The following is a 24,138-nucleotide window of genomic DNA, read 5'->3' on the forward strand; positions in this document are numbered from 1 at the left end:
ATATATATATATATTTAATTTGGAAAGAGACAGAGTGCAAGTGCAGCGGGGAGCAGAGACACAGGGAGACACAAAATCCAAAGCAGGCTCCAGGCTCTGAGCTGTCAGCACAGAGTCCGACATGGGGCTCAAACCCATGGACCATGAGATCATGACCTGAGCTGAAGTTGGATGCTTAAACAACTGAGCCACGCAGGCGCCCCAGAAGTTCATATATTTTTATATCCAGTCTTAGAGTTCAGCATCCAGTACAAACAACAACTTCTAAAAACCGATTAAATAAAAAATGTTCATGGTTTAAGTGTTGGATTCAGTTAAAAATATACCCATGTTGGGACAGCTGGGTGGCTCAGTCAATTAAGCGTCCAACTTCGGCTCAGGTCATGATCTCACACAGTTCCTGGGTTCGAGGCCCGTGTTGGGCTCTGTGCTGATAGCTCAGAGCCTGGAGCCTGCTTCAGATTCTGTGTCTCCCTCTCTCTGCTCCCCCCTCTCCCTCATACTCACACTGTCTGTCTGTCTGTCTCTCTCTCTCTCAAAAAAACATTTAAAAACTATTTTTTAAATGTACCAATGCATTCACTTGGGTCGGGGGAGAAAAGTGCTGATGCAACGCTCATTTAGTGCAGTGTTCGTCTACTTAAAGGAGGAAACAGTATTGAAAAGGTTTCCTTCCCTATGTGTGAGCCAGCGATTTTGCACATTCAGCACAGAAAGAAGTGCAAGAAAAACACATTTTATAAAGGGAAGCATCAGAAGATGATATGGAAAGATGTCTGAAGATTTCTGGGGAGAAGATATCCTTTGTGGGCCTCTTTCTACTGTCACAGCTTGCTCCTAATTGAATTAAAAACCCTTCTCCTTAACCAAAATAGATGAGTCACAGCCCTGCTGGGAGGGCAGGTGACTGGAAGTAGGTCACCAGCAGCACCTCCAGGCCAGCACTGGCCATGGGGTCAATCTGGAAGTGGCTGCACAAACACATGGTCCAGGAAGCTGGGGTGCTCGGCTCAGAGAATGGACAGGGGGAGTTGCTGTGACCGTGCATGTTATCGGTAGGAGTTAAAAAAAAAGTCTTCTTGAACCAGGAGACTTAAATCTCTTCCTAGGGAAGGGGGCAAGCCAGCAAAAAGATCACTGAGCCGTGACAATGGAAGCACATAGGGAGGGAGTTGACGTGAGCACAGAGAAGCAGGGTTAATGAGCTCTGGTGGCAAGGAAAACATGGGGTGGTGATGACAGACATAGAGGGGTCAGTTTCATAGTGCAGCAGACACAGGAAGATTGTTCTGATGACCAGACAGGAGGCCGGTTTCTTTATACCCAGCCTAAAGCAAGAAAATAACATGCAAGTCCATATAAACATTGAACTGTAAACACGCATGCATCAATGTTCCCCAAGAGAGTATCTTCCATGAATGCATACACAACGGAATTCTGACTTAGGTTATTCCCGTGTGTGTGTGTGTGTGTGTGTGTGTGTGTGTGTGTGTATAAATACATGGGAAACCCTCACAAAACAAGGGTAAAAGCACTCGCGTTAACCCCTGGCCCCTCCCCCAACAACCCAACACACACAGAATCTCTCCACCTCTTTGATTTCATGCCCCTAAAATTCAACTGGAGATTTCAACTTTGAAAATGAACATCTTACGTCACATTCTGTTTCTGTCATGCGATGGATTAATCTATGATTTGGAATTACCTGCTTTCCGGGGATCTTACTGCAAAGTGTGTCACTCTTACCTTTCTCCAACATGAAGAAGGCTTGCGCTAAAGGTCTTACGTCTTCCACTGGGACCTTATAGACCATCACCCAAGAGTACCTGGGGGGAGAGGGGCGGGGTTGAGGCTGGACATCACCAACTCAGGTGGGGCCTCTGGGTCTTTCCTCCAGAGAAGTCATCTCTCTCTGACCTTGTCCCAGGGCTTTCCTCATTTGGGATAATATAATTAAGTCTTGAATATAAAATTGAAAGTGTAATTGAAATTGAATTGAATTAAAACAATCATTTGGTTCTCAGATTAGCGCTTGTCTTTGTACCATTTGAAAATCAGGAGGATTTAGATTTCGTTTCGGTAAGATACTATTTGCTCCATTTATGGGGCAACCTTTCCCATCTATTCCCATTCTCTGTGACTTTATGACCTATTTCGATTCAGTCTTGGGCTGCACACGGAGGTAACAGCATTGCTTTGATACTTATGCTCCACTGTAGAAATAGTATTTTCCCACCGAATTGTTACTTGTAAATGATCACTCTTCCCTATTGGTTTTCTCCCCTAACTCCTTAAAAATTTTTTTTAACATTTATTCATTTTTGAGAGAACAGAGTGAGTAGGAGAGGGGCAGAAAGTGGGAGACACAGAATCTGAAGCAGGCTCCAGGCTCTGAGCTGTCAGCACAGAGCCTGACGTGGGGTTTGTACTCACGAACCGTGAGATCATGGCCTGAGCCGAAGTCAGATGCTTAACCAACTGAGTCACCCAGGTGCTTCTCCCCTACCTCCTAAACCATCTGTCTTCTGTCAAATTCTAGCTGTTAAAAATGACCCTAAAATTAATCTTTGATTTTTACTGTATTACATTCCTGAGAACTGTATTACTGGTGTTAATAGATTTGAGATGAAATAATTAACTTTAAATTCTTATGCCACTCATTAGCTCTGTCATATGACCTAACTTGTCAGTTTCCTATTCTTTTTTAAAATGTGTATTTACTTATTTCTGAGAGAGAGAGAGAGAGAAAGAGAGAGAGAGGAAAGGGGGGAGGGGCAGAGACACAGGAAGACACAGGATCTGAAGAAGACTCCAGGCTCTGAGCTGTCAGCACAGAGCCTGACACGGGGCTCAGACCCATGGACCATGAGATCATGACCTGAGCTGAAGTCGGACGCTTAATCTTGAGCCACCCAGGTGCCCCTCAGGTTCCTATCCTTAAAGGTAACAATCAACTCCATTCATTCAGGTCTTTGTAGTGGCCAGACTCTCCCAATGCTCCTTTGAAATCATCCCACGAAAAATGGAACACCCATGTCTTCCTTGGAAGGTCTCAGTGAAGATTAAAGAAAATAACACAAGACAGGACAGTACCGGGCACATCATAAGGCCACAACCATACTCCTCTGATTTTACACCAGCTCTTTTCTTCTCTGATTTAGGTTCTTCAGTGTCCACTGTACAATTTCTTTAAGATTTCCTTTTGGGCTAACTATGGACTCCAAGGGCTATAAATCAGATTTCGGTATCAGATCAACACCCACGCCCAGCTTTACCTTTCCTGCCGGGCGGCCTGGGGGAAAATCCTCAGAATTTCCTGGTGGAGGCTCTCCCTTTGCTCGAGGGTCTTCACCTTCATCTCCAGCAGGTAATTCTTGCCAAATTTGCTCTTCAGGTGTTGGATGGACCCGATACATCTGGAGGGCAGAGGAGGATGAGGTCGTAACAGAAAGGGGGATGAGACAGAAGACACCACGTCTGGGACTCTTGCTATCTAAAGGACCTCAGAGATCTTCCTGTCCACAGACTCCTCCAGCCGTGCACCTGGGGGCACCCACCTCAGCCTTCCGGACACCATGATGGCCACGCGGTCACACACAGCCTCCGCCTCCGCCATGTAGTGGGTGGTCAGGAGGGCGCCTCTCTCCGTGTTTTTAAATGTAGTCCGGATTGCCTGCCTAAATCGTCAAAAGACTATTTGCAATTATGAAAGACTTCTCATGAATCAAATGGGCAGAGAAAAGAACTGGGAACTGGCATGAAGGTGAGGATTTGCAACAAAACCTTAAACAAGGGAGGGACCCATGAGGGGCAGGTGGGAGGAGGGAGGGGAGCCAAGTGGAGGCGGGGGACCAGGAGGCGGGCGTCGGAAGGGCGAGGGTCCAGAACACAGTATTGATCATGAGGTTGTACTGGAAGAGAAATGACTAGCAAGAGATTGTTTACGAAAAGGCTGTGCAAGGGAACAGAGAGACAGAATTCAACCAACAGAGGGGTCACAGCCTCGGAGGAGAAAATAAATTCATAATAAATATACAAGGTAACATTGAGAACCCAACCCCCCTGTACAACCTAACAACGGGCACTCCCGTTCCTGCGCGGGCACTGGACGCTCTCACTAGAGCACAGAGAGCCACCACCACTGCCTGGAACAGCAGCACGGTGACTGTTGCACCTGCCATGACAATGCTGCTTACTCTTTCTTCAATGATGAAATATTATCAGGAAGAGGTTTCGTTTTTGTTTTGCAAAATATGGGTGTTACTAGTGATCCTGAGAGGTGTCCCCATTAAGAAAGAGTTGAAGGGGCCATTTTTACAGATGTTAAAACAATTCACGTATTTCCGACAGAGGCACTGGAGCTGGCCCTGACGGGGTCATGCCCCCTCACCACATGTGCTGCTGCCCCTCGGGGTCCATCCCTGTGGATGGCTCATCCAGAAGCACCACCGATGGGTTTCCCAGGATGCTCAGCGCGAAGCACAGCTGGAACAAGAGGAACAATGTGTCTGGCACGGACCTGTGGGGTGTGCAGAGTAACACCAAGACCTGTTCTTACCTTCCTCTTTATTCCTTCGGATAAGGTTTTCACGGGCAGCTTCAGCTGGTCCTGCAGCTTGAGCGCATCCACCAACCTGAAGGAAAGAAACACGAGAGGGCATTTCAGGGAGGAAGTTGGAAGGAGGGTGGACCCGCAGCCCAAGGATGCAGAAATGCAGTTCTGAACATAGATGCCAGGCAATCTTTTTTTTTTTAATTTTTAAAAAATGTTTTATCTTTGAGAGAGAGAGAGAGGCAGAGAATGTGAGTGGGAGAGGGGCAGAGAGAGGGAGACACAGAATCTGAAGCAGCTCCAGGCTCTGAGCTGTTAGCACAGAGCCTGATGCGGGTCTTGAACTCATGAACGGTAAGATCATAACTTGAGCTGAAGTTGGATGCCCAACCCATTGACCCACCCAGGTGCCCCTAGATGCCAGACAATTTTAAACTGGTTGGTCTTATCTCCTCAGATAGATAGTGTTCTCCTTTAAGAGAATATAAGCACATTTCATGTTTGTATTAGTTGTTCCATAATAAATACTTTGTACTCAATTTTATTTATATTTTATTTAAAAAAATGTTTATTTATTTTTGAGAGAGAGAGAGAGAGAGAGAGAGAGAGAGAGAGAGAGAGAGAGAGAGAGAGAGAGATTCCCAAGCAGGCTCCATGCTGTCAGCACAGGGTCCGGTGTGGACCTGGAACTCACGAACCGTGAGATCATGACCTGAGCCAAAGTTGGGCGCTTTTAACCGACTGAGCCACCTAGCACCCTGTATTTAAATTTTAGTATTTTTGATAACTTTCACCTTTCATTAATGAATATTTTTTAATTTTCATATTTAATATGAGAGGGAAATTAACACTTTTGAACTACAGGAAACCGGTTTCTGGTTGGGCGTCTATGCAGTGTGGTCTGGGTCAGGGGTCAGAGTCTTCTCTCCAGAACTGTCCGTGAAGCTCCTCCCTCCCGACGGTCTCCCGGTGCCCTCAGGCGTAGAACACCCGTGGCTCCCACCTACCTGGTGATGGCGGCGGCTGCGTCCGCTTTCCTGAGCCCTTTCACAGCAGCGAACACCTCCAGGTGCTCCTTCACGGTCAGGCTGGGCCACAGTCCATTCTCCTGTGGACAGTACCCCAGGAAACCCAGGGGGTCCCCCTCTCTGCTCCCTTTCAGTAGCACCTGCAGGGAAAAGTTCAGGCTCAGAGCCTGCGCTCAGTTGTCTGTTTGTTTCTCCTGCATATTTCAATGGCATCTTTCTCCTTTCAAACCTAGAAAAACTAGAGAGACTCTCTTAGTCCTAACTGGGTTGAATTATCTGTCATCAGTCTGCACTGGAGAAAGGTCGTCAGGGAGTAAGCACCTGAAAACAAGTGTGTGCCCCTCCCCCAAGCGAAGCTGAAAAATCAAAAAATCTCACAAACGGGGTGTCTTGCCATCATGGCCAACAGTTTGTATCCGCTTTTCTCATCGCAGAAAAAAAGTATATGAATTGGTGAATGTAATTACTCACTACTGGATTGCTGATCCAGTGTTTTTTGAGAGCTCCCCGTGTGACAGCCAGAACCCCTCTTACTTGGGGGTTTTCCTTCCTAAGTGAATCGAGAAATAAGCAAGTAGAAAAATAAATGAGTGGAATACAGACAGCTCATAAGGGGTGTAATGGAAGCCGTCTGGAGGCTCAGCAGCGGAATGACGTGCAGGTGAGCAGGTAGGGAGATCAGAGAAAGCCTGTCTGCTGAGGGACCATTGTGGGGGGAGGGCATGGGGGCACCTGCTATTGAAAAGCCCAGAGGAAAGGAGTCTGGAGAAGAGGAAAGAGCCGGAGAAAAGCTCTGGGCCATAATGAAGCTTGATGCGGTCTTCGACCTGAGACAAAGCGGGGGGCCTGGGGCAGAGTGAGAAAGGGAAGAAACACGGACACATGGAGAAGGAACATGGAGATCGGCCCCTGTAGCTGCCAGCAAGCTGGGGGTGGGGGTCCTTCAGCCTTAGTGAGGTAAGAGGGTGTTGAAAGTAATTAAGTAGGACAATGACATTGTTCATAAAGATCACACTGGCTGATCTGATTACAGCCAATTTCATGACTCAAATTTCATGGCTTTGTAACTCAGATCCTACTGCAAAAAAAAAATGCTTAGTATGTTTTTTTCTCAGAATTTAATTTTATTATTTTTTTTAAAGTTTATTTATTTATTTTGAGAGAGTGACAGCAGGGAAGGGGAAGAGAGAGAAGGAAGGAGGAAGAAATTGTCAGGACAGAGCGTGATGTGGAGCTCGAACCCACGAACTGCGAGATCATGACCTGAGCTGAAATTAAGAGTCAGATGCTTAACTGACTGAGCCACCCAGGTGCCCCCATCCTTTTTAATCTCTACACCCAGCGTGGGGCTCGAACTCACCACCTGATTTCAAGAGTTGCATGCTCTACCAACTGAGCCAGCCAGGCGGCCCAGAACTTAACACCTTTGAAAATATTTGATTACCAAAGAATCTATGAAAAGTTACTACCTCCTTTTGTGCTCATGTTTGATGAGAAATAAAATAGTGATTTAGGGTCCAGGTGGTGACTGAATTGGAGCATAGTCTCAAGTGAACTTGGGAGGCCAGTCAGAGTTGAGCAAGCCACCAACATCCCTGAGCAGCCCCCTCCACAGACACCTGCTTCCAGCTCGGCTTCAGAGCGACTGTGAATATTTGTTTTCTCCGTCTTTAGTGGGTTGTCAGTCACATTCCGGGAGGGCTTGACCACCAACCCCTTTCCCCTGGCGTGAGGCCCCAGACCTCTGCCTTATATTCCATTCTCCACAATCCTGGACATCCTTTCCAAAGGACCTCTTAAAGTTTTCTTTTTTCTGCCAAAGAGTTTGGGGGAAATGTTTTCTCTGTACGTCATTTCTCTTCAATAGATCTGAGCTCCCTTTCTTTTTTCAGACCACCTTAAATGGTTCACCTGCATGTACAATTCAAGTTGACTTCATATTCCTCAATTTTGAGCCATTCCTTACAGGTATTCCCAGGAAATAGTGGATTTGTACAAAAATATGTGTTCCACTATCCAAGCAATTTGTGCAGGATAATGAGTATAATTACTTAATAAAGGTTTTTTGTTTTTAAACATTCTAATTCAAGGTTAAAGCATTACATGCTGGGAAGACAATTCTCATTGTACAAATTGAAAGTACAAATCCTATATGTCTACTATACTTCAATTTTAAAAAGTCTGAAACTGGGTGGCTCAGTCAGTTGGGCATCTGACTTCGGCTCAGGTCACGATCTCGCTGTTCATGGGTTCAAGCCCCACATCGGGCTCACTGCTGTCAGCACAGAGCCTGCTTGGGATCCTCTGTCCCCCTCTCTCTGCCCCTCCCCTGCTCGTACTCTCTCAAAAATAAATAAAACTTTAAAAATAAATAAAAAATTAAAAAAATATAAAATGAAAAAGTAATGTGTCACACTGCACTCACTGTTAATAAATGGAAGCAAATAGTTTGCCAAGAAAAAAAGTGCAAATGCGTGTTTTATGATATTGTAAAGATATATTATAATCATATAAACTATATTATATTATAATTATGTGATATGTAATTATATACTGGATTATATTAAGAGATGACATATTAAAATATATTATGGTTATAAATATACTTAATATAAATTATTAGCATAATTCACTTACCTGTCCAGCACTTGGTTTTGTGTCTCCAGTTATCACCTTAATGGATGTACTTTTACCAGCTCCGTTGTGTCCTAATAATCCTAAAACCTCACCTGAAAAAAAAAATGGTTACACTTAATATTGACTTTATCCCTCAAAATCAATAAATAAACTTAAAAAATTAAAAAAAGAATAAAACACAGTCTGAAGTCTCGCGATGTGATGAGTATCATGCTATGTGCTTTATACACAGTATCTCATTTATTTGTCAACCCTGAGAAGTTGTTACCATAGTCCCTTCTTACCCATCTGGGGAGAACTTTCAGAGATTAGGTTAGTTGCCCGTGGTCACACTGATAGGCAGGGGTAAAGCCACTCGTGGAAAGCAGGGTGTCAGACTCTGTCTCCTGTGACCCTAAACACTCCAGGATAAGGACACAAAATGAGGCCATCTAACAGCTGCTGGGCTAGTCTTCTGACGGTAAGGTACAACCCCAGTTAGTTCTCTTGGGAAATGTAACAAACATGGGGAAATCAATCCTGTTCGTTGCATAGAAATGTCCTGGCTTCTGTGGGTCATTTTAATAGACTGCTTATAGTTTCCGTGTAGATGGAACTATGCCCCAGCCATTAATTTCACTTAGAAATGTGACAGGCCAAAGGCGCTGTCAAAGTCATCTGCTGAGGAGTCTGTGTGTGAAACCAAGAGGTGATGCTTCAGAACGATTCTCATCCCGGACCACGAAGCTAACAAGGGCCCCACGCCAACAGGGGAAGGGCCATTGGGGTCAGACCTTTTCTAACACAGAAAGAGACATTTCTTGTGGCTATTTTCTTCTTCCTCTCGGAAAAGCAGCGCTTCCTCTTCTCCACATACTCTTTGCGTAGACAGCTGGCAATAATGACTGGTTTCTGTAAATAACAAATAAATCACATCAGACCTTATTTCTCTCCGTAGCTTTGAAGAAACTCTGTCTTCCCACCGGGTTGGTGCCTCACGCACAGGCCCTGCACAGAACACCGGCTCCTAGGTGACATGTTTACGGGCCGTTCTCCAAACCTTGTCCTTATTTTTGGTCATTTTAACCTCTGACAAAGGCCGTTACTCAGGAGCACATTCTTTTGTGCAGAACAGGAGCAAAGAAACTTGGAGAAATACTGAGTCATTCTTAAACATTCAGAACATGCTGTGAACAGACTTTGCCCTGACATCTCTACAGTGCACGTCCTCCAAGAAGCAAGGCCACCGTGTTGCTTTATTCCGGTTTGAAAGTTCACAAGGTCTTTCTTGGTTTTTGCAATTTTAACCGTACTCCGCTTCTTGTCCTTTATCCCAAGAATGACAAACTGAGGTGACAGGACTCTTAATCTGCTTCTTTAGATGTAACAATATGGCCGCTTCCTAAACTGGAGCTGTGGTCCTCGCTTGTATATATCAGAGAAACTCAAAACTCTTTGAGAATTAGACTTGTCGACTGACTACTTTAACAGACAAATGTTTGGGTTACTCGATGAAATAATTACTACGTATGTTTTACCTCATCAAAGTTGGTGGAATTCAGGGCATCTGCTGTTCTCAGTCTTTCCATTTGGACGTCTTCATCCTCCCCTTCTGGATCTTCTGGATTTTGATACACAGTGTGGCTTCTTGGAGAAATTCTAGAGTCAAAAGCCACCCATTAATCACTGATTTGGAATTCATCCTTGTATTTAGAATACTGCATTCTTTAAACCTTATGCTTTGAGTAGTAGGCTGAATAATTAATAAATTGTCATAATCTCCTTTCAGTACGGTGACTCCTCCTCCCTTCCCAACCTTCTTCTGCTCAGTGGTACTGCTATACTTAGTGACCATTGCTTCTTACCTATCTTTTGCTCTACTTACCTATGGATCATGATTTTTTCCATTATCACTGTGCAAATCAGTATCTATTATCTAACACAGGACTTTAATATCATGGTTTTATGTTGCAGTTTTTCTGGAAACCCTATCTTTAATACCACCACCATGTTGGCATTATTGGGTTTTCATGGGGAGAAGGAGTCGGCATATCTGGAGTCAGGATGGTCTCAGAAAATACAAGTTAGATGCTTGGTCACCTATTGAGCCTGACCATTTCTTGGGAATATGTACCAGTTTCACTTTTTCCTCTATTTTAAGTCTGGTCCTTCATATCTATCTATCTATCTATCTATCTATCTATCTATCTATCTATCATCTATCTATGTTATTTTAGTCTCTCTTACCTCTGCTCTAATCCCACATACTGATCTTAGATTTCTTTTATTAAAGTATATTTATTAATTATTTATTTTGAGAGAGAGTGTGAATGGGGGAGGGGCAGAGAGAGGGGGGAGAGACAGAATCCCAAGCAGGCTCCTTGTTATCTGTGCAGAGCCTGACTCAGGGCTCAGACTCATGAACCATGAGATCATGATCTGAGCCCAAATCAAGAGTTGATTAATCAAGTGAGCTTAATCAGGTGAGCCATCCAGGCACTTTGACCTTAGGTTTTTAAAGGTCATCTTTTACCCTGCAAATCACCCACTCAACTCTCTGTCATAGTTAAAGATGACACCAATGTGGCATGAAGACAGGGAATAAGATGCCAATGGACGTGTCCTTGTGTGCTGCAAAAAGTCTCAGCTTCTACGTTCCATTGTAACTGGACCAGTCTGCGATCTACCAGTCGGGCTTCGCAGCACCATAGGAAAAGAGCATAATTATTGTGGTCTTTGGCCTATTCATCATTCTATTCTTCCCTCCTGGATTTGTAGCATTCCTTCAACTGCCAATCTATTTAATTGATTGCCATTTAAACTGAACTAGCGGTGGAGTGCCGGGGTGGCTCAGTCAGTTAAGCACATGGCTTCTGATTTCAGCTCAGGTCATGATCTCACTGGTTTGTGAGTTTGAGCCCCACATCAAGCTTTGCGCTGACAGTGCAGATCCTGCTTGGAATTCTCTCTCCTTCTCTCTCTCTCTCTGCCCTTTCCCTGCTCATTCTCTGTCTGTCTGTCTGTCTGTCTCTCTCAAAATAAATAAATAAACATTAAAAAACAAACAAATGGGGGTGTCTGGGTGGCTCAGTTGGTTGAGTGTCTGACTTCAGCTTAGGTCATGATCTTGCAGGTTGTGGGTTCAAGCCCCGTGTCAGGTTCTGTGCTGACAGCTCAGAGCCTGGAGCCTGCTTCAGATTCTGTGTCTCCCTCTCTGTCTGTCTTGCCCCACCCCCTTCCCCTGCTCACAGTCTGTCTCTCTCTCTCAAAAATAAACATTAATATTTAAACAAACAAACAAACAAGCAAACAAACAAACAAAACTGAACTAGTGGCAGGTAACTTTTCCCACTCTCCCACTGCACACCATGTCAGAGCCCTTAACAATGAATGTTTTGGGTCTGTTTCCTCTTCTGCTTGTAATCCTCTGATTTAGGTACTTAGATCTCTAGATTTTGTATTGGCCTGCGGTTGCAACCCCAGCCTATTCCAAGACTTGGCAGTTCTTTGCTAAATCATCAATTTTTTGCATGAAAAAAATTAAACATTGATAACTGAAGTAAAAGAATCCAATTTGATTTCTCCCAACCTAAAGAAGGGGTCCTTTCTCATTGGTGTCTTTCCAAACTTCCATTCCAGACATCGAAGAATAAAAAGGAAGATGATAAAATGTACGAAAGGCTAGGAATAAAGAGAGAGATGCACCATTAGAAGTACTCAACGAAAAATGTCTCACATCAGAAGTGAATTAGAAATGGTTGTACTTCTCCAAAGACATGGTTGGAAAAACCATTACAAATTTCCAATAATCTATTTGTCATATCGTGCAACTATCAAATTCGTTTTCAATCTTGTTTATGGAGACATCAGAAACATACAATTATGTAACACCATTACCTTATGTCATTTCCTCTAATACTAGTAAGGTGTTCTCAAATTTTGGGAAGCATATTATCTAGTCAGTTCATCTTTATAGAAAAATTTGTTCCATGTTTTATGAGTATCTTATCTCCTTGGGCTACATATATCTGTATATCTACCTTAATAAAAAGCTTCCCCCTGTATACAGGAATTAAAATAATTCTGTGTAGGAAAAGACAGCAATTTTTAAAGACAAGGGTGTTCTTACAATTAAGAATACGAAATACGGCGCTATGCCTGTTGGTTCATCATTCCAAAGATAAAACGCGATTTGCTGTGAGAAGAAAAACAATTGTTAAATGGGAAGTTTTTTGGTTTCATGAATTTTATCCATACAAATGTGAATTGGCCCGCCGAACAGCCCTACTGATATGTCCCCTGATTTCACCATGAGTTTTGGGTAGGTGTCCATTCCAAAATATCAAAGGGTTGTATTCCTTCTTCCCAAGGTCTAGGAGGTACTGTGTTTTTATTTGAAGCAATAGGATTTAGCAAGTCCTCATCACCTGGTGAGATGACCTTGGCCATCTGTGTCAGCCTCCCCAAATAAGGAGAGAGAGGACCAGCGTTTATTCTTATCTCACAGAGCTTCGTGCACCTTCCTGTGCCCCTTGATCCTTCATAAGCGCCTGCCCTTCCCTTCCCTTGCCCTTCCCCATCTTCACTCATGCACTGTATCTTTCTTCATTTTCAGGAAGTCTGCTTCTACATCTATATATTTGCAGAAGTTGCTACTTCTCTATCAGTTAGCTAGAAAAAAAAAAAGGATTTTATTCCCATTGAGTGCATCTTGAGAATCTCAAGATCCCAAAGATTAGGGGTATTTCATTTGCCCAGGAGTATGTAAAGACTGCTCTATTTCCCACCACTTATTACCCTTTCTCCCCATGCACAGACTGGGGGCAGGCTTTCTAACAGTTTAGCCGGAGCACATTGGCCTATCTGGGAGAAATATTTCAAGGTCATGTATATTCAACATATTGTAGAGTCTCCAACCCCAAACATAGCTTTCACAATTGGTAAAGGGTTTCAGGACATTGGGGCAGATTGGTGGCACTACTTACGTTAAAAAATAGGAACACACAGCCAATTAATGTGGCTTGTGGTATTAAAAAGGTGATATAACATAGCATATGATGTCGAAAGTACTCCAACAGCATGATTAAAAACAAAGAGAAGGTGGTGATCTAAAAGAAGATAACAGACATGCATATTAACACTCCGAATTTCAACATGTGTTCCAAACTGAGATGGCTTATCTTGAAGATATTCCTAATTTCAGCTCCAACCTCAGAAACCCAACTGAAATCAGCATTATTGCCATTGATCTGTTCTCTTAGTGACTTAGCCGGATTCCTTTCACCTGGAGTATCATGAATGAGACATGACTGGATAAATAGGATCTAACATACAGAATATTTCCATTACAGAAAAGGAGCAAAGTTGGCATTATGTTGTGTTCAGAGGTAAAACTGGTAGAGAAGCAATGATTATAGAGACCACAAATTGATATCTAGTAGCAATGACATAACAGAGAGAGAAGACTTCTGTCAGCTATACCGAGGGAGAAACTGAGGCACAGAAAAAGCCAGGGGGCTTCAGTTGTAGTACTCGAGTTCAGAATTCAGGGATAAGAGATAGTGAGAGGTACAACAGACACACTCAGACTTTTTCTCCTAAAACACTGCAATGCTAAAAGTTTCCTAAGAGGTTTTGTACTTCCGACTTCTTACAAGCTACCATTTTTACGGCATTCAGCGTTTTCTTCCCAAATGTATATTTCTGATCTTATTTCCTGTCTACACTATAAGCTTCCACAGCTTTCCACACTGACTTCTGGAGAGCATCATCAAAGGCCAGTGTGTTTCCAATCAACATTTTTACCATAACTAAGGCCATGCCCATGCTGTGTGGTGTTTTCTTGCTTTCTCTAAGCCAGATTATTACCAGTTCCTAGGATAAGCCTGGACTTCTTCCCCACTGAGTCATTCTTCTCTAGCTCCTAAAATCTTATTCTCCAGGTTTCAACGCCTCATGGAAATTTCTGCTCTCATTTTCATGAGTTAATCTTTCCCTTCTCTGGTGTTCATAGAGACAATCTTTTAAAAGAGATAATCTTTTCTTTATCACTTTGTTCTTCTAAGTGGCTGTTTACTTCTCTTTCAGCCTCTGAGTGCTCATTCAGGGTTGAAACTGTCTATTTTTTATGCATTATTGGTCTCAGTTTTTTGACACATTGTTGGAAGGCAACTCATATACAGTTTTTTAAGTTTATTTTTTTATTTTGAGATAGATAGAATGAGCAGGGGAGGGTCAGAGAGAGAGAGGGAGAGACAGAATCCTAAGCAGGCTCTGTACTGTTAGGCAGAGCCTGACGTGGGGCTCAAATTTAAGAACTGTGAGATCATGACCTGAACCAAAATCAAGAGTAGGACTCTTAACCAAGTGAGCTAACCAGACACCCTGGAAACCAACTAATATTTGTTGAATTAATAATTTACTTTTTGGCAGCTGGATTGACAGGATAGCAACATTTGTAACCCACTATAACTTTGTGAAGATCTGTGGGCTTATTTCTTTTTCAGTAAAAAGAAGATACAAATGGTTTCTGGGTTTCCTTCTAGCAAATACTTTCTGATTCTAGAAACAGTTTACCTACTTTTAAAAGAGACGAGGGTAGGGAAGCCTGGGTGGCTCAGTTGGTTAAGTGTCTGACTTCAGCTCAGGTTCTGATCTCACAGTATGTGAGTTTGAGCCCCATGTGGGGCTCTGTGCTGACAGCTCAGAGCCTGGAGGCTGCTTCAGATTCTGTGTCTCCCTCTCTCTCTCTGACCCTCCTCTGCTCGTGCTCTGTCTCTTTGTCAAAAATTAATAAACATTAAAAAAAGAAAAAGGAGACAAGGGTAGAAATTAGGAAGAGAAAAACATGAAGATTTTGAAAAGAATCATGCATAAGGAAAACAAAATATTTGAGCCTGTAATATTAATTTATCATTCTATTGAGGGCAAATTTAAAGTACCGGCTCAGAATTGTACACAAGAAATATACTTACAATGAAGAAGCAAAAAGACCAAATGCCACTATTTTTCCTTCCCTTGCGAAAAATGAACGAAATCACATATGTCAAGAAGATGAGTGAGAAGGCGTAGCCGAGAGCACAAGGGATCTGAAATTAACAGGAATGTTATGTTTAGTTAAAGGCAAATGCAGTCTGAGAAACACATTAGGAGCCAACAGATTGTGGTAGTCAAGTTTTACAGTGACTTAATTTATGACGATACAAATATCATTTGCATCTTCAATTTTTTTTCATGAAATCATTCAATGGTATTTGTTCTATGAATACTGTTACTTACGTTTATGGTCTGATATATAATTGCAAATGAAGTCTCTTGGAAGCTCAAACTGTAGTCTAATAAATACATAAGAAGGAGGATCAAGAAGTAGAGTGAAATATCCACCAGTGCCTGGCCAAACCAGTAAGCAGACGGGAAGAGGCCTGAAATCCAGAGCTGGGACTGAGTTTTGTGCTGATTGAAAAACAGCAAAGACACAAAGTGTTAGTTCCATTTGAGGTTTAAGAAAGTGTGGATTAGGTAAGAAAACATCTAACCACAATTTTCATTTGTAATAAATTCTGCATCATGGCCATAAGCATGATGTGGACCAAGCAAGATGGCTAGTTCCAAACATAGGTGATCATGTTGCCGCTTTACTTAAAATACTGAAGTTCTTCAAATACCCGGTGAAAATATGTGAAAGAAGATCTCAGTGTAATCAAGGTATTAACACAGCAATAAATAGTGATTAACAATCTATGATCAGGGTGGTTTATTTAAGCAGCTAACTTTCCATCAGGGTGATTCTGCTTTGACTCACTGTGAAGCCTCATGCTTTCTCTCTCTCTCTCTCTCTCCATGTCTATATACATTAAAAATTATATATTTTATATATAAAATATTAGATTTTATTTACTATTATATTATACACAAATATATAACATCATATGTATTTTTGTATATATAACACGGCTTTATTCCTTTAATTCTAACTGAATGATGCATTAGGGTAGTTTTGGCATAGCACATATTCAAATACTTATTGCTCATCCAAATATTGATGCACATCAACATTATTCCATTCATAAATACTACGTATCTTGTATTTCTGTCCTTCTCTGAATAAACATACTAAATTACACATCTTAAAACTACTTACCAAGTGATGAGCAGTTTGGCACCAATTAAGCAATTGCAATAAACAATGAAACAATTTTGAATATAAGTTTTTCTTTCAAAAATAGTTTAATTCATTTGCTGATGGTCTCTGGTTGGCCAAAAGAGGCCCCTGTCAGAGACAAAAGTTGACGTAAGGATGCTCATCAAAATCTCTGAGCACAGTTGTTCAATTTGCACAACTGAAAAAGATTTGGTGGGGATGGACTGATCTGTGGGGAAGCCAGGAGATGGTGTTAGGGTACTGTATAAAAGCCTTGTGGAAAAAGCCTTATGGAAGGACTTTCACCTTCACCTTCTAGTCATACAAAGTAACGAAGTTTTCAGTATTACCTTATAATCATCGAAGCTGCTCATGGCAATATAAGGAGTACAAGAGGATACCAAAATCATCCATAACATGGTTTGTTCCCAAAATTCAAATGGATTTCTCTCTGACATCTGAAAATGCAAATATAATGAGCTGAATAACAAATTCAAAATTTGTTTTCTGGAGCATATTTAAATTTTTTTTTAATGTTTTTTATTTACTTTTGAGAGACAGAGAGAGACAGCATGAGCAGGGGAGGGGCAGAGAGAGAGGGAGACACAGAATCCGAAGCAGGCTCCAGGCTCTGAGCTGTCAGCCCAGAGCCCGACGTGGGGCTCGAACCCACGGACTGTGAGATCATGACACGAGCCAAAGCTGGACGCTTAACCGACTGAGCCACCCAGGCACCCCTGGAGCATATTAAAAAAAAAAATTAAGCTGATTACATATACTCTTTCCTTAGGTCCCCACTGAGGTTTCCAAACTGTTTCATTATCCGTCCAATTATGAAGCATGTCTCATGGCTTTATACCCAATTTCATGGATAAATGAGTGACTCAAAGCATGTGAAAGAACTGACACCTATTATCACAGTTGTAAAATAAAAAAGGAGTACGAGTTGGCATTTTCTTATTTTATGATTCTAAAATGTATTCTGATGCTAAAATAGTAACTAATGACAATTCACTGTTGAAACATTCCATTTTTCATGGGTATTTAATTATTTCAAAGGCGATACAGCCTGACTCAAAAATCGTATCAAATGTTTTGCGGGCACAGTGATGATAAGTATCTTTCTAGGTACACCAGGAGACCAGAAAGATATTGGTGGAAGCTTTCAAAGTAGAGATCAAGGGTAGTACTAGAAAGGGAAGTGAAATCACCGCGAAAAACCTTGACACTTGGTTACACATATTTTGCTTTTTTCGGGACAGAAGATTCACTGAGTGCCCTGGAAACTGTTCTCGGGTTACTTTTGTGATCCACAAACGGGTTTAATTATGCTCACTGCTAAGAAAAGTTACAACCAGAGTCTGGTTATGTTCAGCCTGGCTGCAGAGACCCCCTTTCTAGCTACCGAAAGGTGAGATTTAAGCTCATTGACAGCATCTTTTCAGAACACCCTGCATGCTGGGCAGGTTCAGTACCCAGGGGTAAATGCTTTGACTTGAGCAGGACAGAAGCAAGGTCTGAAACTCCAGAAAACTCTTACTGGAGCAATGCACAGGTAAGTTCAAACAGAGTATAAAACGAGTTGCTGGAGATATTGAAGTTCAGATGTTGGGCACATAAATACAAGGTCAAGTAAGTACTTGGTATCAAGCTCATCACAGCTCAAAGAGAACGTTTCTATTGATGGAAAAAAACTCAAGGCAATTTGCTCAACTCTTGTATCCCCCTTGAGAAACCAGAAAACTGAGAGGAAGTTAGTGAATGAACCATAGCATAGTGTCTAAAATTAGTTAGCACTTGATGAATGATTAAAACTTTTTGCTTTAATGAGTAAGCTTCTTGTGCACCCTGACTGAGAGGAATTTTTATTTTCTGAATGTACGATGACATAGGTTGTGAGAAGTGAACTCAAAATCTTGCAGGAATGTATGAAAATAATGATGGATACATGGTCCATTTTAACACGGAGAAATGGTCTTTAGTCATATGTATTATCACAAAACCCTCGATTTGAATGGAATACAGATAATTTGCTGACCTCTCACATTTATTTATACATTTAACAAATAAATTATTTGGTGCTTATTATGTTCTAAGCCCTACCTCAAGTTACGAACTATTATGTAGGGTTAAAAATACATGGTCTCTGTGTTCAAAGAACTCTCTAAGTGGACGCAGTATATTTAGGAAATAATCAAAAAGGAATAATTACAAACTCTAATATGTAGTCTGGCTTCCCAACTTACAAGGCTGTACACAATCCAATCATGTGGGCCTTTTTTTTTTTTTTTTTTTTTTTTTTTTAGAAATAGGGAATTTTCCTTCCTGGCTACAAAGAAGCTGGTTTGGTCGGTCTAGGGTAGGCCCAAATAATGAATATTTGTTCCAAGGAACTGGAGTAATTCTAATGTAACCAGTCTGCAATTTTGGCCTGAACTTTGTCTTAAAATTTTTCCTTTGTAGCATTTCTAAAAGTAATAATAAGACCTCAATTTCCTCCTTTCCCTCCCCTTCCCTGCACTGCCCTGTCCTTCCCTCCCGTCTCCTTCCCTTCCCTTTTCTTCTTTCTGTCTCTCTTCCCCTCCTTCCTTCTTTCTTTTGCTATTTTTGTGTTAGTCTCCATGCTTCTTGACTTCACTTTCATTACCTCACATTCCCTATAAAAAAAGAGTTCTATTTTGCTTTTAAAAAATTGAAGTTCTGGGTCCCTGGGTGGCTCAGGCTGTTAAGCAACCGACCTTGGCTCAGGTCATGATTTCATGGTTCACGAGTTGGAGCCCTGTATTGGGCTCTGAGCTGTCAGAGCCTGGGGCCTGTTTCAGATTCTGTGTCTCCCTCTTTCTCTGCTGCTCCTCTGCTCATTCTCTGTCTTTCTCCCTCTCTCGAAAGTAAGTAAGACAGTAAAAAAAAATTTTTTTTTAAGTTGAAGCTCTAGGGGCACCTGGCTGGCTCAGTTGGTAGAGCATGTGACTCTCATCTTGGGGTTGTGAGTTCGAGCCCCATGTTGGGTATAGATAATTCTTAAAACATTGAGGCTCTGAAGAATGTATTTGTTTCTCAAAACCAGAGAGCTAGCATGAACCAACTTGTAATTTATTATGCAGCCATTGACTCAACAAGAACGAGATTGCAGCACTTAAAAGAATGACCTGGAATATTCTTGGCGCAGAAAAGACAAGATTCATGATAGAGGAGAGTCAACATACTTACCTTTGAAAATGTACTTCTGTCAGTTTGGATATGTGCTTCTGGCTTAACCATTCCAAGGAGTGCATTACTAATAATATCCATGAGCACTGGGAAGCAGTTTAGTCTTTTGGTATTGCATACTAATGAAAAACTGTAATTCTAAAATGTAAAAAGCGAGATTATAAATTCTCAAAGATCCTCATTTTTTTGCTAAGGAGGTCAAAATTCGGTATCTTAAATTAAAAAGTCATGTTTTTAAAATGGTGTCAACAGCAGTCAGAGTGGCTAAAATGAACAAATCAAGAGACTACAGATGCTGGTGAGGATGTGGAGAAACAGGCACCCTCCTACACTGTTGGTGGGAATGTAAAGTGGTGCAGCCGCTCTGGAAAACAGTGTGGAGATTCCTCAAAAAATTAACAATAGAACTCCCCTATGAGCCAGCAATAGCACAGCTAGGGATTTACCCCAGGGATACAGAAGTGCTGATGCACAGGGGCACATGTACCCCAGTGTTCATAGTGGCACTTTCAACAATAGCCAAATCATGGAAAGAGACTAAATGTCTATCAGCTGACAAATGGATCAAGAAGACGTGGTATAAATATACAATGGAGTATTACATGGCAATGAGAAAGAATGAAATCCGGTCATTTGAAGCTACGTGGATGGACCTTGAAGGTGTCATGCTAAGTGAAATAAGTCAGGCAGAGAAGGACAGATACCATATGTTTTCACTCATAGGTCTAACAGGAGAAACAGCGGACCATGGGGAGGGGAAGGGGGAAAAAGAGTCAGGGAAAGGAAGGAAGGCAAACCATGAGAGACTCTTAAATATTGAGAACAAACTGAGGGCTGATGGGGGAGGGGGAGAGGAGAAGGGGGTTGCTGGGCATGGAGGAGGGCACTTGTTGGGATGAGCACTGGGCGTTATATGGAAACCAACTTGACAATAAACTGTAAAAGAAAAAATAAATAATATGGTGTCAAATAATCAAAGCAAAAAGCAAATACTGTGTAAGTAAAACAGAGCAAGTATATAGGCTGTATCTAATTTTCAGGACACCAGACATCTGGCTGAAGGCTAATATCAAGTATTATTGTTTAAAAATAAAACAGAAAGTATGCATTATAAAATCCTTGAGAGGAAATTTGAGTTCATTGAACTTAATTATGCATCTGACAGTGGGTATTGTATGGTATTTATTTTGCTAATACACAGTTTGTGTTGGCAGATAATGATTAAAATATGAATTATTATGAAAGCATTATTTGTTTTTCATTTCATTTCCTAGAGAGGAAAGCTGAGTACATTGATATAGTGGTTTTCCACATCTTTAGGAAAAACTATGAAACCGAGACCAACATACCTTTTCATGATCAGACACTATGATGGCTCCATTATAAGACGGGTCTTCTTCGGCATTTTTCATTCCAAGTGTATCCACTTCCAAAGCTATGTTCTGATGCTCCATAGAGTGTATAAAGTCATCAATGCTTGCCCCTACATTGCAGTTAAATATATTAGGTGTGTCATAAAACTAAGAAAATCACTATTAAGTTGTACAGTAAATTTTAAATTAATGGTAATTAATTAACTAATTAAAATAATTTAATGTTGGTTAGTTAAGTGGTCCTTACCATCATAGGCACTGTCAGGATATTTTTCCACATGAGAACATCCTTGTTACTGTGAATTAAAAACCTATTCACTTGTCATGGAGTTAACTTCGTAATATATTTATTTCCTTCTGATTACTGCTAACACAAAAGATGAAAGTCTTTTTTTTAGCACCGTATGGTACCTGGAATGATGTTTCCCTAGAACATTGCAATCAGTGGCCATAGCAATTAAGGTTTTAATGACATATAATCTCTACTAATCAACTACCAAAATTGCTAAATCTCACTTCACTACTGCTAGATTATTAATTGACTTTCAAAATGTGTCTTGATAACAGCTTTTTGAATGACGGTATGAAGAGCTTCATGGACCAGAAAAGCAACCATAACTTGTGGAAATTACTAAAAATCCAACAAGTTAAAAATCTCTTGATATCCTTAATGGCACACACAAAAAAATGAAAAAAATATTTAAGAAAATCTAATAAATTTGGGTAAGAACACTAAAAAACTCACATCTGAGTTAAAAATCTATAGCTTTAGTCCCTGTCCTCTATTAGCTTGACAGAAATCTCATTCTGACTGGATATAGCCAAGAACTCAAGAATCCATCAAGCCATGTCTAAGGCTACAATATCTTCCTGGGAAGAACTGGGACAAGGATGATCTGGCCTCCCTATTCTTGGCCTCTTGTGCCTCTGACAGAGTTTTCATTTCATGAGTAGGGAGTGGATGGAATAGGACTCCAGTTCTCTCACTACCTGAGGGGATGGTGTTTATGCAACATGGGACTGGAAAGAATAAGCAAGGCTGGTGGCCAGCCAGTCCCCTGAAGATAACTGAATAGCCACTGAAGTTGCCTCCCTTCCTCACACCGTACACAAAAATTACTCACAATGGATCACAGACCTACATGGAAGAACTAAGAGTAAAAAAACTTTAGAAGAAAATATAGAAGTAAATCCTTGTGATCTTGGGGTAGGTAAAGCTTACCTAGCTATGACACCAAAAGCACAAGCAAGGGGGGAAAAAAGCTAGACCTTGTAAGAATTAAAACATGGTGGGGCACCTGGGTGGCTCAGTTTGTTGAGCATCCAACTCCTGATTTTGGCTCAGGTCATGATCTCAGTGGTTTGTGAATTTGAGCCCCACATCAGGCTCTACTCTGACAGTGAGAAGTCTGCTTGGGATTCTCTCTCTCCCTCTCTCTCTGTCCCTGCCCCACTCATGCTGTCTTTGTCTCAAAATAAAATAAGCAAAAAAATTTTTAATTAAGAATTAAAACATCATGTTTCTAAGGACACTAATGAGAAAATGAAAAGGCAATCGACAGAATGAGGTGAAATATTCACAAGAAATTTACAGATGATTCTTATTACTCATGGTACATATATTCTATAAAGTTACCACAAACACTGAATTATTAAATTCTTAATTATTGCTTTTAGGTTCCTGTGAGCCTCTGGTTGCAACAATTTTTTTGACCATCAATAGATCACCATATTTTATATTTGTTTATATATATATATATATATATATATATATATATATATATATATAGTTAAAGTGATCTCAGAGCCAACAAAACTATAATTTACACCTGAATGAAGCTTATTTAATACACATATTTTCTCTGGAAAATACCACATGGCCTTCTTGACTCAGGGACACTAGAAAGCACTTTAGTACTATACTCAGGGACCATTTCAAACTGCAAAATCAATAACAAAAAGCATGAATGTGTTGAAAATGTAGCACAGATAGACTACAGAAAGGACATTTTGTACAATATGAGAGCTGAACAAGAAAACAGAGCATCATCTCAGCGGGAAATCAGTGTGACTCAAATTGTTCCCTTCTCTGAGCATGTCTGTGAATGATTACTGAAGAGCCATGAGTATTGGTTTTGGGGTCACAAATAAGTTTTACCAACTAGAGAAGTTTGCAAGTCCATACTCTGTGAATGATGAGCGTTGGTTGCATCTGATAAGAAACTTACATCTACAGTATATAAAGAGCACATAGGATTCAATAAAAAGGACATATAAATCATTTTTTAAATAGGAAGAAAAAAGCCACTTCTGCAAAGACAGCTAGACACCCGGCCAGCAAGAACATGAACAGATGCCTAATGTCATTAGCTATTAGCAAAATGCAAATCAAACCATAAGATACTACTTGATTCATACCGAAAGGAGTATGACCAAAAAAGTCAGAAAATAACAAGTTTGGGTAAAATGCATAGACGTTGGAACCCTCATGAATTGCCGGCATAAACATAAATGGGGGCAGTCAGTTCAAAAAAGTTTGGCTGTTCCTCAAAAGGTTAAAGATAGTCATTGTATGACCCAATAATTCCATTTCTGGGTTTTATACGCCAAAGAAATGAAAAAAAATGTTCATACAAAAACCTGTACATGGATATTTATAGCAGCCTTATTCACAATAGCCAATAATTTGGAGAAAATGCCCATCATCTAATGAAAAATAAAATGTAGCATATTCCCACAATGGAATTCTTCCACAATTAAAAAAAATACCAAAACATGCTACATCATAGATGAACCTGGAAAACATCATGTTAAGTGAAAGAAGTCAGTCATAAAAGATCATATATTGTATAATTCTACTTATATTAAGTGTCCAGAGTATCAGAGATCTATAGAAACAGAAAATTTGTGGTTTCTCAGAGTTAGGGACTCACAAGTATGGGGTTTCTTTTTGAGATAAAAATATTCTTTTAAACATTTTTTTATGTTTTTGAGATAAAAATATTCCAAAAAAAAAAAAAGATTTTTAGTGAGGGTTACACAATTCTGTGAAGTAAAACCACTGGATTGTATCCTTGGCATAAATGGAACAGCACATGAATTCTATCTCAAGTTGTGTCTTTTTAAAGGTTTATTTATTCTGAGAGAGAAAGATAGAGGGTGAGCAGGGGAGGGAGGGAGAGAGAGAGAGAGAGAGAGAGACTCCCACGCAGGCTCCGT

The 24,138-nt window shown here is 40.9% G+C and overlaps 1 protein-coding gene across 2 annotated transcripts in view; it reads right to left on the reverse strand.

Moving 5' to 3' along the window:
• The window catches only part of ABCA8 (ATP binding cassette subfamily A member 8), a 79,643-nt gene that overhangs the window by 710 nt on the left and 54,795 nt on the right, over window positions 1–24,138 (reverse strand). For both annotated transcript variants that reach the window (XM_029928728.1, XM_029928729.1), the window contains 17 exons: window positions 20,896–21,029; window positions 19,547–19,684; window positions 16,687–16,794; window positions 15,475–15,648; window positions 15,171–15,284; window positions 13,182–13,304; window positions 12,326–12,391; window positions 11,786–11,877; window positions 9,735–9,855; window positions 8,991–9,108; window positions 8,218–8,309; window positions 5,560–5,720; window positions 4,559–4,634; window positions 4,391–4,485; window positions 3,558–3,677; window positions 3,276–3,416; window positions 1,747–1,826 (listed from right to left, as the gene is read on the reverse strand). In XM_029928728.1, coding sequence (XP_029784588.1) covers window positions 1,747–1,826; window positions 3,276–3,416; window positions 3,558–3,677; window positions 4,391–4,485; window positions 4,559–4,634; window positions 5,560–5,720; window positions 8,218–8,309; window positions 8,991–9,108; window positions 9,735–9,855; window positions 11,786–11,877; window positions 12,326–12,391; window positions 13,182–13,304; window positions 15,171–15,284; window positions 15,475–15,648; window positions 16,687–16,794; window positions 19,547–19,684; window positions 20,896–21,029 — 1,953 coding nt within the window. The remainder of the gene's footprint in view (window positions 1–1,746; window positions 1,827–3,275; window positions 3,417–3,557; window positions 3,678–4,390; window positions 4,486–4,558; window positions 4,635–5,559; window positions 5,721–8,217; window positions 8,310–8,990; window positions 9,109–9,734; window positions 9,856–11,785; window positions 11,878–12,325; window positions 12,392–13,181; window positions 13,305–15,170; window positions 15,285–15,474; window positions 15,649–16,686; window positions 16,795–19,546; window positions 19,685–20,895; window positions 21,030–24,138) is intronic.

The sequence above is a fragment of the Suricata suricatta genome, chromosome 17 (genome assembly GCF_006229205.1).
Source record: "Suricata suricatta isolate VVHF042 chromosome 17, meerkat_22Aug2017_6uvM2_HiC, whole genome shotgun sequence".
NCBI classification, from domain to species: Eukaryota; Metazoa; Chordata; class Mammalia; order Carnivora; family Herpestidae; genus Suricata; species Suricata suricatta.